At 43.1% G+C, this 15,131-nt stretch overlaps 1 protein-coding gene across 1 annotated transcript; it reads left to right on the top strand.

Annotated features, from left to right (window-relative positions):
- The first annotated feature begins 1,198 nt into the window (after positions 1 to 1,198).
- On the top strand, positions 1,199 to 14,982 carry PLEK2 (pleckstrin 2). Its single transcript, XM_035113861.2, has 9 exons — positions 1,199 to 1,507; positions 4,511 to 4,672; positions 5,273 to 5,454; positions 6,502 to 6,593; positions 7,938 to 8,125; positions 8,786 to 8,887; positions 10,149 to 10,232; positions 11,202 to 11,280; positions 13,237 to 14,982. The coding sequence occupies exons 1-9, from the start codon at positions 1,460 to 1,462 to the stop codon at positions 13,362 to 13,364; spliced, it is 1,065 nt and encodes a 354-aa protein (XP_034969752.2). The 5' UTR covers positions 1,199 to 1,459; the 3' UTR covers positions 13,365 to 14,982.
- The last annotated feature ends 149 nt before the right edge of the window (positions 14,983 to 15,131 follow it).

Here is a 15,131-nt window from a genome sequence, read left to right as displayed (position 1 = left end):
AGACTTTGCCTCCAGAGACGCACTCCATTGTCTCTTGAGACAGACAGATGCCAACAACAACAACTTTTGTTTACATTCTCCATGTATGCACCTCAGGTGATTTCTGTATGCTAGAACTTCCCTTCATAGAAACCCATGCACATTTTAGGCTTTAGATTCTACTCTTAGCTACAAATCAAAACAATGAAAAATGTATGTGGGAGAGATTATGCAAGCACAATAATGTGTTTTTTTGCATTTTCATCCATTTTTATCCCAGGAGCTGACCCTATGTCAAACTATAAACCTGCTTTTTGTTTTAGCGTGTTGTTGTTTTTAACAAGTTTATGACTTAGGAGACTGGAATGTGTTTGTGTGTACTGATGGGACTAATGTAGCTTAAGAATCCTAACATACATGTTGATATGGTGCACACATGTGCTGGGTAAGGATCACAGCCATTGCATAGTAAATTCATTAGTATTGAAAATACTTTCATAGAATGGAGAAATATTTGTATTTTGATTCCCCAAGTTTTTCATTTTTCCTTTCTTAAATTCAGTTCATTTACATTGCTCCTTTTCCCTGCAGCTAAGGAAAATTCCTTTCAAATGACCTTTTTGCCATGTAATAATAATCATCATAATAATAATTTTATTATTTATATCTGGCTTATAATTTTATTATTTATATCCCCAGCCATGCTAGGTGGCTCCCGACAGAATATTAAAAACACAATAAAACATCAAACATTAAAAACTTCCCTAAACAGGGCTGCCTTCAGATGTCTTCTAAAAGTCAGATACTTGTTTATTTCCTTGACATCTGATGGGAGGGTGTTCCACAGGGCAGGTGCCACTGCTGAAAAGGCCCTCTGCCTGGTTCCCTGTAGATTCACTTCTCGCAGTGAGGGAACAGCCAGAAGTCCCTCGGAGCTGGACCTCAGTGTTTGGGCTGAATGATGACGGTGGAGACACTCCTTCAGGTATACTGGGTCAAGTCCGAGTCCTGTGGTAGCCACAGTGCTTGTCCCTGATCTATGTTTTAGTACATGGAGATAATAATAAATAATATATAAAAACTGGAAATGCCCAGTGAGCAAAACATGGGAACCTCCAGTCCTTGGCTTCTATCTACAGAAAGTCTGTCTCCTTCCTGTGTTGTATAATCTGGATGGCTGACTAATATCTTCTGAGTCATTCAATGAGCTTGATCCATTCACAGTTCTAGGGGAAGTACTGCTATGGTACAATTACCTTGTTAAACTTTCCCTGTTTTGTATTCCCTTAAGGACAGGTGATCTCCCAGTGCCAGCTCACTATTTGCTTATTGTCTCCTGGGTAGGGAGGGGAGTAGACGTCACAGCACAGGAGGAGGTGGTTAAGAAAACAGTCTGTTTTAAAACTCCTCATGCAGAGGGATCGGCTTGCAGTTGCTTGCAGACGTCTTGGAAGGCACATTCACCTCCTACTGGATCAGCATGGAGGAAGGAAGTGGAATTCTAAAGGAAGGCTTTCTTGTTAAAAAGGTAAGGCGATGTAAACATTACCAGCTTAAAACACAACTAGGTTGTTCTTTTTCTCAGCTTCTCTTGCTGGGTTTTTTTTGGGGGGGGGGAATGGATCAATAAGCAATGTTTCATAAGGAACGACAAGATAGATATGGATTGTGGCTAATGGCATGTGTACACCACTTCCCAAATCAGTGGTGTGAGAGTCCCGGAGGCAGAGTAAATGAATGGGAGAGCACACACAGCCACGGTTGTAAATGTGCAGCCACAGTTTTAACTCTAGTTGGTTTCAGACTTGCAACCTCCCTTTTAAAAATGTGTTTGCCGTCGTTTGGGAAAGAGAGTGAGCTATAAATATCAAATGTAATACATATACTCAGATTATTGCTTTTCCAATGTGAATGTCTCCCATAGCTACGCAAAGGATGTATAAGGCTTAGATACTGCTCTAGAGTTCTATGCTAACATTCTGCTAACATTCCTTTCTTGCTCTGACCTGCAGCATCTTATTCACTGTCAGGTCCTGTCTTGCATGTATGCAGATCTCCTCAAGATCCACCGCTGCTGTCATCTTTTATTCTTGTCTTGCTTTTCAAGCAGCTCTCCCTAAATCCTGCCCTTCTGACCTAGGGTGCAACAGGTCAGAGCAACAATCTAGTTCTTCTTGCTCTACCTGTCTGCTCATCTTGATCTTTTACCTTTTATTGTGCACACTCAGTTTATGTTAGGAGGGCTCCAGGTTCAAAATGTAGCCCAAGTTATTCAAATTATCCTTTTGCAATAATCTGAAACATACCACCTCTCTTGATCTGTCATTGTCTTTATCAGATCTTCAGAAGGGCCCTAATTTCTAACAATTTATCCAGTCCAATGTGCTTTCTCTATGCTCATGTCAAGCGCCAAATTGCACAAGATGCAGGAGATTAATGACTGGATTTCTTTTCTCTACTTCAGAGAAGCCACAGAGTTCCTAATTTGATTGGGCATTTATTCTTTCTCTTCCCCACCATGCTCTTTCCCTGATCTAAGTTGCCCCCAGAGGTTTCCATTAGCCCCACTAAGGGAAAACAGGGAAAACAGAACGGAGACTAGGTGTTTTCTGCTGCTCCAGAGAAGCAGACACGGAGCAATGGATTCAAACTACAAGAAAGAAGATTCCACCTAAACATTAGGAAGAACTTCCTGGCAGTAAGAGCTGTTCGGCAGTGGAATTTGCTACCGAGAAGTGTGGTGGAGTCTCCTCCTTTGGAGGTCTTTAAGCAGAGGCTTGACATTGCATATGTCAAGAATGCTTTGATGGTGTTTCCTGCTTGGCAGGGGATGGGGTTGGACTGGATGGCCCTTGTGGTCTCTTCCAACTCTATGATTCTATGACTCTAGTACTACAGTTGGCTGACAGAGCCGTCTGCTTGGGGGTAGAGTGTAGAACATAAGCAAAGAACTCCTGGATCAGGCCAAAGGCCCAGCTAGTCCAACATCCTGCTTTCACAGTGGCCAGCCAGATGCCTAGGAGAAACCTGCAAGTGGGACAGCTCTATCCATTGTGCTTCCCTACACCTGATATCCAGAGGCAAACTGCTTCCAACAGTGAAATGTCATGTTGTTGAGGTAGCAATATGTTGGGTAAACTAAAAACAGATGAGAACTGCTGTATGGAACTTGAGAGCATTGTCTGAAATCTGGGTTTTTAAAGCTAGAACCCCACCCCGTGCTATGTATGGTTTGAATCCTCTCTGTTGTAAAAGTCAAAGCTGAGTAACACCAAAAACATGTCACTGCCTGAGGCTGAGTACCAAATGATGCCTCCCCCATGCTAGGGCCCACCACTTCAAAAAGTATTGGATTCCCCCCCCCCAAAATTTATTGCAATAAATAAATAAATATCTATTGCCCTACCTGGTGCTGGAGGAGACTCTTGAGAGTCCCATGGACTGCCAGAAGATCAAACCTATCCATTCTTAAGGAAATCAGCCCTGAGTGCTCCCTGGAAGGACAGATCGTGAAGCTGAGGCTCCAATACTTTGGCCACCTCATGAGAAGAGAAGACTCCCTGGAAAAAACCCTGATGTTGGGAAAGATTGAGGGCACAAGGAGAAGGGGACGACAGAGGACGAGATGGTTGGACAGTGTTCTCGAAGCTACGAACATGAGTTTGACCAAACTGCGGGAGCAGTGCCGTCTTAAGCGCCCCTGGCGCCGTGGTGCGCCGAATCCTTCTGGCGCCCTCCCGCCCCATTTCCCAGCGCGGTGGGCGCCACGCGGCTGCCACAGGCACTGCTGCGCGGCGGGCGGGCGGGTAGGCGCAGCGTGGTGGGCGGGCAGGCGCAGCACGGCTGCCGTGGGCGCAGCTGCGCGGCGGACCGGCCGGCCAGCGGGTGGGCGCAGCTCGCGGCGCCCTCCTGACGGGCCGGCGCCGTGGTGCCCTGCGCCACCCAGCCTGCATGTAGGGCCGGCCCTGTGCGGGAGGCAGTGGATTACAGGAGTGCCTGGCGTGCTATGGTCCATGGGGTCACGAAGAGTCGGACACAACTAAACGACTAAACAACAACAACAATTGCCCTACCTTGCTGCATGGTAGGGTAGGACCTTTTGAGAGCCACTCATGTCTAGTGACTGTAAAACTGAATTTGGATCTGAGTGAGACAAATCTATTTCATTTCTGCCATGGATTAGTTGGGGTGAATCTTTCCCACTGTATAATAGTAGTTAGTGCTATTATATTAAGGGTACTCAGTACTGGCACCAGGTTATTGTGCTCATACCTGTAACGACTGCCTGGAAAACTGCTATCGTTGCAAAAAGCTCACATGTGGAATTACTAAAATACATTTGGGGAAACCTTGGATATGTGGAAAGAAAGTAAGAACTCTGTTTAAAGTCCTACCAGATGAGAGCACATTAGAGGCTATATAAATCAATTGAGTGCAATGACTAATAAGTTCATGGCTATGCAAAACCAAAGCAGGTAATAATAAATGTTGCTTATAAGCTGCACCTACGATAGACACTTTTTGTTTGCAGGGACATGTTGTCCACAACTGGAAAGCAAGATGGTTTGTTCTTCTCCAGGACAGACTGCTCTATTATAAAGTTGTGGGAGGAAAGAAAGAGTCTTCTCCAAAAGGCAGGATTATTTTGGATGGCTGCACAATGACTTGTCCATGTTTGGAGTATAACAGGCCGGTATGTCCAATTCTCTTCCCATTTGGTATAAATTACTGTTGCTGTGTTGGCTCTAGAAAATGGAACATATTAGAAGGGGGCAGTGCTGGTACCAGGAACTTGTGGGTCATATTAGCTAGACATTTTCCCTCTAGCTAGGGGTGAAGAGCAGTGTTGAAAATGGCTACTTCTAAGCTCTGGAAAAATGTTGTGAGATCCTATCACAAATCTTACACATTTTCTCTAGTTTAGCTAGGGAAGGCAAGTGATAGATATCTCATACTGTATTTTTAAGAATTGAACATATTATAGTACTCAAACATCAAAGCAGCACACCTGAAACCCACACATATCCTTAATTTCCAGGAAAAAGATAGATAGATAGATAGATAGATAGATAGATAGATAGATAGATAGATAGATAGATAGATAGATGTGATAAATAAAACACAGGTAGATTTATCATGTAGTTTTACCTGTGAAAATGTTTGATCACATCTGTTTATGACCAGAAAGGTAAAGCTGTTCAAGGTCTCTCAAATTTCAGTAAGTATTTCTGAGTGATGCGCTGATAATTTCTAGCAAATAATGTAATGTTGTTTTTTGTGGGTTTATTTGTAGTTGGTCATTAAACTGAAGACAAAAACAAACACAGAGTATTTCCTCGATTTCTGCTCTCGGGAAGAGCGTGATGCCTGGGCGTTGGATATAACTGGTGCTATTCATGCTGGCAACCCAGTGCAAGTCCAGCAACTTCACCGCATGAAAAATTCATTCAAACTCCCCTCAAATATCAGCCTGAAGTAAGTGTTAAATAATGCCTCCATCTGCTTTCCTGCAATTTGTGTGGGGGGGTGTAGCCCGGTTTGTACATAACACTAAGCCAGACACTGGCTAAATGCGAACATGCTCATAGCAAATGTCATGGCTGCTTCACTTCTCCCCCAATTCTGATGCTGTGCTACCTGAAGCTAAGCCATTGTTAGAATCCAAGATTGTGTTTTGTCTCAATTCGGACAAACCATAAGTTGTAGCCAAGGTTTGTTTTGGCTAACCACTCATGGTTTGTTAAGGAGGAAAAGTTTGTGGTCTCCCCATGGCCTTCTGCTTGGCAACTGCAAGACAATAAATGCTGGACTAGGTTGACATTTGGTCTGATTCTGCAGGGCTGCTCTTATGTTTTTATAGACCTGAGGGTCAGGGGACTCTCTGGACAGTGGTGCCATCAGGGCAGGACTTTAGGGCAGAAGCTCAGAGCCCCACATAGAATGACCAGGGGAACCCCCAAATGCAGCAAGGCTGCTTTACCGCATTTTGAAGTGAAGTAATATGCCTTACCATCTAAAGAGGGGCCCCACTGGACTATAAATCCCAAGACTGAGCTTACTTGACAGCAACGTAGAATGAGATGCAGTCAAGCAAGGGCATAGCGCTGTTTGCCAGCACACGGGGCGGGTGTAGAGTGCGCTCATCTGGCCCTTGCCACCACTACTGGGCAGGCACTTACATGTCAGGCGAGGGAGAGACATGTGGAGATTGAAGATCACCCCCAACATTTCCCAGCCTAGTTCGCCCACCACCCCCAATTGTGCATCCAGGGCAATGGCCCCATGCCCCCCCTCTATGCCACTACTTGATTGAATCAAGGATAGAGGACTGAAGGGACAGATATCAATGGTACTCTCCTGTGTGTAACTGGAATTGCCTTCCACTCATGCCTGAGGTACCTTGGATCAAAACTGTGCTCTTTATTGGCTGTATGAATTGAGACAGAGGGATTTGAGTCCCCTCACAAAACCGGATTCTCTATTTTCTTAAACACTAACCCTTTGGCTGGTTTTTCCCCCCAGTCACATTGTGGACAAAATGCATGACAACAGCAGTGGAATTAAGCTCACACCCAACACAGAACAAGGCAGCACATATAAAGAAAGTTTTACAGGTAGGCAAACCTCATGTTACTAACCTCCTAGTAAAGTTAAAGGTAAAGGGTCCCTGACCATCCGGTCCAGTCGTGTCCGACTCTGGGGTTGCGCGCTCATCTCGCTCTATAGGCCGAGGGAGCCGGCGTTTGTCCGCAGACAGCTTCCAAGTCATGTGGCCAGCATGACAAAGCTGCTTCTGGCGAACCAGAGCAGCGCACGGAAACGCCGTTTACCTTCCCACCGGAGCGGTCCCTATTTATCTACTTGCACTTTGATGTGCTTTCGAACTGCTAGGTGGGCAGGAGCTGGGACCGAGCAACGGGAGCTCACCCCGTCACAGGGATTCGAACCTGCTGACCTTCTGATCAGCAAGCCCTAGACTCTGTGGTTTAACCCACAGCGCCACCTGGGTCCCTTTAACCTCCTAGTACTTCAATATAATCTGATGCAAAGGAATGTTGTTTTCTCCCAGGGCCCACCATGGTGCAGCTTCAGAACCTTGTTTTCATTATTAGGCCACAGCCCTGGGACATGAACAATAAGAGCACATCTTCAGTGATTTCTCTCCCACTAGTAGCTACAGCCAGACCTCACATGCTGGTGATTAGATGGAGGTAGCCTACTTTCACATTAGTGGGAGTGGCTTCCAAACCTAGTATTTGGGTAGTGTTTGGAGTGTGGGGTGGGTGGCTAACATGGTGCCCTTCATATGGTGTTCAACTACAACTTCCATCAGCCCCAGCCAGCTAAACAAATGTCTAGAGGTGACTGCAGTTGATCCAACTGCAACTGGAGGACACCACATTGGCTACCCCTGAATTAATGAATTGCTTTAGGACCAGGGGATTTGGGTTCAATTCCCTACTTGGCCGTGAAGTTCACTGGGTGACTTTGAGCCAATCATGGCCTCTCAGCCTATCTACCTCCCTGGGCTGTGATGAGGATGAAATGAAAGGAAAGAGGGAGACCCATCTACACTGTACTATGCTCCTTAAAGAAAGGAAAGATTAAAATGCAAGGGAAAAATACAGCAGTCTGGAGCCCAAACACCTCTAATTTTAGGTATCATTTATGAATTGTGTGTGTGTGCTTCACAGAATCATATAAATGTAGAGTTGAAAAGGTCCCCTTTGCCTGCAAAATGCCTTGAGAATGAGAATAAGGTTATCCAGAAAGACAGTCCTACCTGCCAAGTTTATGAAAACGTGCATGCAAATGTATGCTCTTCAGTCTGGATATATTACAATTTAAGTCTCGTTTCTCTATTAGAGGACGAGTACTGAAAACCTCTACCTTCCTTGGGAATTGACTGGCTGCATGCAGTTTTTGCTCACCTTAACAGCCACCTTTATTCTTTTCAGGCTCTATTCTGGTTGACTGGCTGATTTCCAATAGTTTTGCAGCCTCCCGTCTAGAGGCTGTCCCCCTGGCCTCTGTGCTGGTGGATGAAAATGTCATTAAGCCTGTGGGAGCCCGCAGTGTTGAAGCCATGAGGAATGGCGATTTGACAGAGCAGTTTTTGGACGACTCTACAGCTCTGTACACATTTGTAAGTGATGGGATTTCTGGAATTCTCCTTTCTGCATATGAGGACAATAAAAAAAACGGGGGCAGTCTGCATATGCATTGGGGAGACTGATAGGAAAGATTTGCAGGCAAATGCAAATCAGGCCAAAAGATAACTTGGGGAAAATCTTTCTAATGCTTTCCAAGTTATATCTGACTAATACAGTAGTTGGACTTTGGGTTGGGTGTGGACATTCAACAGGAACAGTTTGGCGTTTATCTGGGAACAGCTCTTTGTACCTGCCATAATGAACCTTAATTTATGCGCTTCTGCGTCTGTTTACTAGTGAGGAGGCAGCAAAAGGCCCCCTGGGCCTCTCCAGCAGCGTTATTTGCTGGGAGTGGTGGCAGCAGTGCTAAGACCTGCAATGGGTGGCTGTGAGCCACCTGTCTAGGGGTGACATCAGTAGTGGTGGGCCCTTTAAGAGCACTGGGGTCCTGGCAACTGCCCGAGGAGACTGGGTGCTGAGACCAGCCCTGCTGTTTATCGTGTCTGGCAAAAAACAAACAAACCCGCTTTGAAGATGGAAGTTTCTAAGACTGAGGAATGAAAGTTCCATGTGAAAGGAGGAAAGGAAGGCTTCTATATTTTGTACTAGTTTTGCTACCCCAATTTCCCCAATATCTTTAATTTTTATTGCAGGCGGAAAACTATAAGAAGAGAACCACCTCCAAAGAAAATATTCATCTTAACATTATTGAACTGAGTGGCACCATTTTAAAACAAGGATTTTTAATAAAACAGGTGACCATGACTTCTGAATCATGTTGGCAAGTGGAGAATGAGAGGCTGGGCCATGCTGTATTTAGTATATTCTTAAGCTCTTTTTAAAGAAGAAAGTTGGGTAATCAAATTAAACAATATGGGTTGTATCTGCTTGTACAATGGGACTTCTCTCGCCTCTTCTGCTCATGCCCACCCTCAAAAACTGCTCCAGTGCATTGGGGGAGGCTCTGGAGCAGATTTGAGGAGGGCACATAAGGAGAGGAGAGGGGGAGGTTTGCTGACGTACTGTTGAATGCAACCCAAAGATCACAATCACATGAACAGTGTTGCAAAAGAGTGCACATAGGACCAAATGTATAGAAAGAAAATGTGGTGTTCTATGCCTAATACTTCAGTAGGAAATATATTTGCCTTTAGAAAACTAACTGGAATCCTTCTTGCAGAAATGCTACCTTTCCTTTAGCAAATAATGTTTGAGGTAGAGAATAATTGAGAAACACAATCTTTCACCTGATGTGGTACAACACAAAAAGCACTGGACCTTGTGATATTTCTGAATGTATGCTTTAGCTTTTTGTGTGACTTAAGAAATGCTGTTCAAATCATAATTGGCAAAAACAATTTTCTGACCAGGAAAGCCTTTGATTCCTCCCCCCCCCCCCCGGACACAGAACTATCTATACTGATTTCAAATAGTTTTGTAAATCGGGTTGTTCCCCACACACTTTGGTGCACTGAAAGTTAAAATGGAATTAAGAGACCATTGTGAAGTGCCTTGGTGAATAGTGAGGTCAGAAACCCCCGCAAGGATTTGTGTGCCAAGTGATCCTTTTGAATTTCATTCTTAGCAGAATTCCAAAATAATTTGCACTAAAACCAGATCTTCTCTTCTATGAAACAGCGGTCCAACTGTGTACATTATTATATTCTGATTCTGAAGCAAATTTGGTTCTCAAAGACAAGCATTCGAATCTAGCCTACAGTTGCTATTCAGATACGTCTGTCTCTATTTGAGCTAGGAAAGGAAGTTGATGTAGTGACTTGGCAAAATGCACAATGACTTCAATTCTGCTTCTGAAAATGTTTCTTTGCCTAACTTGCTTGGCTATGACAATATTCCTCTCGGCTAAACCTGTTTCACAGGGCTGTTGTGAAGATAAAATGTGGTAAAACAGATAATGAGAAACGTCTCAGTGTATGCAGATCTACAGGCCATTTCAGAAGGACAAACTGAGAAACGGAAGGTGAAATGGAATCTATTAATCTTTTCAACTTTTAGGGACACAAGAGGAAAAACTGGAAGGTGAGGCGCTTTGTCCTGAGGGCTGACCCTGCTTTCCTACACTATTATGACCCCACAAAGGTGAGATGGTGGACTCCCAATACATAAACTACCTCATGTCTTGTGTGTAACTTTTTGGTAAAATAGATCTGAATTTTTTGTGCTTAGGTTAGACTCCTGTGAGGCTGAAACTAAACCTATTGTGCTCAACAAATATGGCATTTTTTTTGGGGGGGGGTGCATGTTGTGCCCCGGCTCTCTCAGTTGCAGGGGCAAGGCGGCACACATGGCGCTGTGTTTTGTTGTTATGCTAATTGGGTTGGTTGCTGGAGTTTGGTCTGTGGCTGTGCGCACACCAAATATTTAAAGCACATTCAGAGCACATTATTTCCATCAAAGAATTTTGGGCACTGCAGTTTACTCCTCGCAGATTTATAATTTCCAGCAACCCTTAAGAAACTACAGTGCCCATAATTATTTGAGGCAAAGAATCTGCTTCAAAGGTATAATTCACAACCTGTGTCGATCTAGATTGGATTTATGACACTGCTGGGTTGATTTTATCACAATTTATTTATGATTTCATTGAATTATATAATATGCGTTGGTTTTGTTGATCTTGCTGTGTATGTTGCCTAGATAATGTTTTTATTAAGGCAATTCATCAATGGAATCAATTAATAATAATTAATAATAGATGGGCAAAAACTGTCTGATGCAATATAAGACAGCTTCCTAGGTTCCTATAATTTCCCCCTTGTCTTTAGAATTCAACTCTGTTATTAAAACACTTTGGAGGAAGACATGTATAATTTTTTAAAATTAAGATACTACCTCTGTACATAATTAACACCTAGAACCTCCAGTGAGCCCAACACTGCTGGAAAAGAATTGCAGAGGCCTATTCCTAAAGAGGAACAGGCTGGGACAAGTTTCATGTTGTGCTGATGTGGCCAACTACTGCATGTCTTGCCAAAGTGAAATGTGTTGCATAGAACATATAATTCATATTCCTTACTTCTCCCTTTGGACTCTTTCTACCCACCATAGGAAGATAACCGACCAGTTGGGGGATTCTCTCTCCGTGGTTGCCTTGTCTCAGCATTGGAAGATAATGGAGTCCCAACAGGCAAGTATGAACGTAACAGTTCCTTCGGTTGTGGAGCTCTTCACGTGTTCCTTTCTTGTTTATGAATAAAGCTTAGTATGAACCAGCTGCTTACACTGGGAAAGCTGAAGCCATTTCAGATATTAGGGCTTGGGCTCCCAGTTATGGGAGATTAAGTGGTAATGGTAGTGGGCATAATGAAATCCACAAATTCCACACCCTCCTAATTTAGCCAAATCACACCTCCCCTGTAGGTTTCCAAAAACAGTAGTTTAGGAAATTGTCATAAAGGCCAGGTGGCCAGGCCCTGTTTGCCCCTTCTCCAGTCTTAGCACCAACTAGGGTGCCTTGAAAAGGGGCAACTGTGACAATAGGAATGGCTCTCTTGATTATAAATAGCTCAAGCAGCCATGTTGCCAGATTAAGGACAGTATAGCATGGAGAAAACAAGTGTTGCTTTTTTGGCCTTTCATGGCACTTGGGTGGGTGGGAGGTCATGTAAAGATAAAGAGAATAATTCAACATCGCATCATACTTCACACTCTTGTGCAAGCATTTCTGCTTTCCAGATGAAGTGGTATGCCCTTTCTGCTGTTCTAGAAATTCTCCCAACCCTCCAAAGTGGATTTGGACAAGGTGTGTGGGTGCTCAGGCAGACAAGAGGGGGAAGAAACCCACTTTTTTTAGCGGGAGCCCTTGCACTAGCTTCCGCTAGCACACCAGATCCAAGCCTGTATTTATATCAGTGCACAACAATGAACCTGGGCTACGTCCACAATATTTTCACACCACACTAAACGTAACCGGCTGATTATCACAATACGAATATATCATATTCTGTAATCACCTTAACATAACACCCAAATCAGTCACATAATATAAAAGTCTTATAAAGTTTTTTTAAAGTCCAAACCATATATATTGAATATTAGGCCCAAAATAAATCAATACATAGACGATGGTACAGCCAAACGCAAAAGTCCATAGTACATGTAAGGTTCATAGAGTCCAGTACCATCCAAACATAGGATATGACAATTCCATGAGGTAACAAATCATAGACTGTTGATATTACATGGAGTTCAGTATCAGTCCAAACGAGAGAAGTAACAACTCCATGAAGTAGTAAAAACAGAGAAGGTTATTTTAAATCCATTAACTCAGCATTGATCTTGTCTTAATCATGAGCCGATTGTTCTATAATCAAAAGCATAAGGTCACATGAACATTTGTTCAGAATGGACACCCATTTTTCAACAAATTCCTTATTGTCCTTAAATAATGTAGGTCCCATAGGACTTTTTATTACTTCATGGAGTTGTTACTTCTCTCGTTTGGACTGATTTATTTTGGGCCTAATATTCAATATATATGGTTTGGACTTTAATATACTTTATAAGACTTTTATATTATGTGACTGATTTGGGCATTATGTGTGTCTCATGTTAAGGTGATTACAGAATATGATATATTAGTATTGTATTTGTATCAGTGCAGTAGGCAAATCTTTAAAATTGTAGTATAAAATGTAGTATAAACACTGACAACTGGGAAACACTAGCCTGCAAGCACTCAAATTGGAGGGCAGCCTTTAACAAAGGTGTCATAGGCTTTGAAGATGCTCAAACTCAGGACAAAAGGGAGAAATGTGCTATGAGGAAGGCACACGTGGCAAACCCTCACCGTGATCAGCGCCCACACGGAAACCTATGTCCTCACTGTGGAAGGACCTGTGGATCCAGAATTGGCCTCCACAGTCACTTACGGACTCACTGTTAAAACCGTGTTAATGGAAGACAATCTTATTCGGCTCCGAGTGATTGCCAAAAAAGAACACACTCTCTTATCAACAAAAGCAAGACTGCGTTATCATATTCAAACCCTCTCCCTTGTGAGATTTTGCTATTACTGCAGTAGTTGTACTGTCCCTGTCCCTGAACCTTGCTAACAGTCTTTGCCCTTTCCTTTTTGTTGCAGGAGTGAAAGGGAATGTGCAGGGCAACCTCTTCAAAATCATAACAAAGAATGACATTCACTACTTTATGCAGGCCAGTTCCAAGGCAGAGAGGGCAAGCTGGATTGAAGCCATCAAACAGCTAACATAGACTTTTGCAAATTTCTGATGTGGACAAAACCATTGACTTGGATTGTTGCTTTGGGGGTAATATAATAGTTGGTTTTTGAGGTGCATGAGTGAGTTATTTAGGCTGCATCCAACAAATCTACTTGGGCCTTTACCGCACTTTCCTTATCTGAAGACTTGTACCTTCAGATTTTTAAAAAGTCCGCTCCTGTATGTGGTCCACAATACTTATGCATCATTTTCCTAGAATCATTCTGGGAATTCTGAATATTCAACCAGGTACAGTCATCTGAGTGAAGCTAAATCACATGACACAGAGTTGGACAAACCTAGAATGGGGACATCAAGCTTGGAAATTGAATTGGACCTCTGCCATCTGTTTCCGTTTATCTTCGCAGCCCAGAAGGTTATCGGGATAGGGTGGGATTTGCCTAACAAGCCCCATCAGCAGAAGCCCTGCATAAGGATCCCCACTTGTGCAATGGGTCTTTCTCCCCTTTCCTCCTCCCATTCCCCCTGAAGTTGCCTAGAGGGGGGGGGTGTCAAGAGAACACCCAGAATAGCATGCAGGGTCAGAAGAGCAGGGGAAACTGTTCTGCCTGTCAAGATGAAATACTTGTACAAACGGAAGGTTCATCATTGCACAACATTGAATTCCTCCCATAGTGTTACTGATTTACACCAATATAATTTCATTGCCAGCTTTTAGATGGTTTTAAGCTTCAGTTCTGGTTTTTTTTATAGAATATTATACCTTTCTAAGCTGGCCTATTTGTGTATGACCATATGAAAGTTCATGTATAGAGCCCACTGCCCAGTTTAAGTTCCTGAGAACAATTCGCCTCTTACAATCAGAAGTGCCTTCTGCCAGAAGGGAGAGGAAAGGGGGAAATGGCAGGTCCAATATTTTTAATGTTGTGTTTTACATGTGGGAAATTAATTTCTGTAGAGGATAATGAAGCTAGATGTCTCAAGATGGGTAATTGCTGCAGTTTGAACTGCATGCCAAATATAGTATTTTCTTTTCTTTTTTAAAATAAAAATGTCCTGTGAAACACTTAAGAAGCTCTGACACACTGATGTTTCACAGAAGGTAATGATTTAAAAGTCATATTTGGGATATGTTTTAATGATCTTCCATATTTTATTTTTTGTATGATCTTTTCTATGATTTGTTTGTATTTCCAATTTGTTTATTTATTCTGTAGCTGTAAAATTGCAAAAAAGTTTTTTTAAAGAAAATAAACAGTGATGAGCCACTTATAGTATGCCTTTAAATGTTAATAATTTCAAAAGCACCAGAGACTTAGCCTAAATTTGGCCTATGGATTTGGTTGTTTGTGGAAAACAACTTTATATAATAAAACTCAACCGTCACAACCAGCAGGAAAGATGATGTGCAGAGTTGCTGCGTTTGGCTGCCGGTTCAAGCCTGAGCATATATTTTCAAACACTATAATATGAAACCCTCCCATTCAGTTTTGAAAATTACTGTTTTCTGTGCATCCAACCTTTCATTTTGCCGAGATCCCAAATGTAGCCAGAGAGAATTCTGTGTGTTTTCTCTGAAGTCATATAGCAAGGATGGGGAATCGGCTGCCCCCCAGATCTTGTGAGACTCCAGTTTCTTTCAGCCCCAGTCAGCATAACCCAGGCACAGGCAAACTCGGCCCTCCAGATGTTTTGGGAATACAACTCCCATCACCCCTGACCACTGGTCCTGTTAGCTAGGGATGATGGGAGTTGTAGTCCCAAAACATCTGGAGGGCTGAGTTTGCCTATGCCTGGT

Source organism: Zootoca vivipara, chromosome 1 (genome assembly GCF_963506605.1).
Source record: "Zootoca vivipara chromosome 1, rZooViv1.1, whole genome shotgun sequence".
Lineage (NCBI taxonomy): Eukaryota > Metazoa > Chordata > Lepidosauria > Squamata > Lacertidae > Zootoca > Zootoca vivipara.
This window is presented reverse-complemented; position numbering and strand designations above follow the sequence as displayed.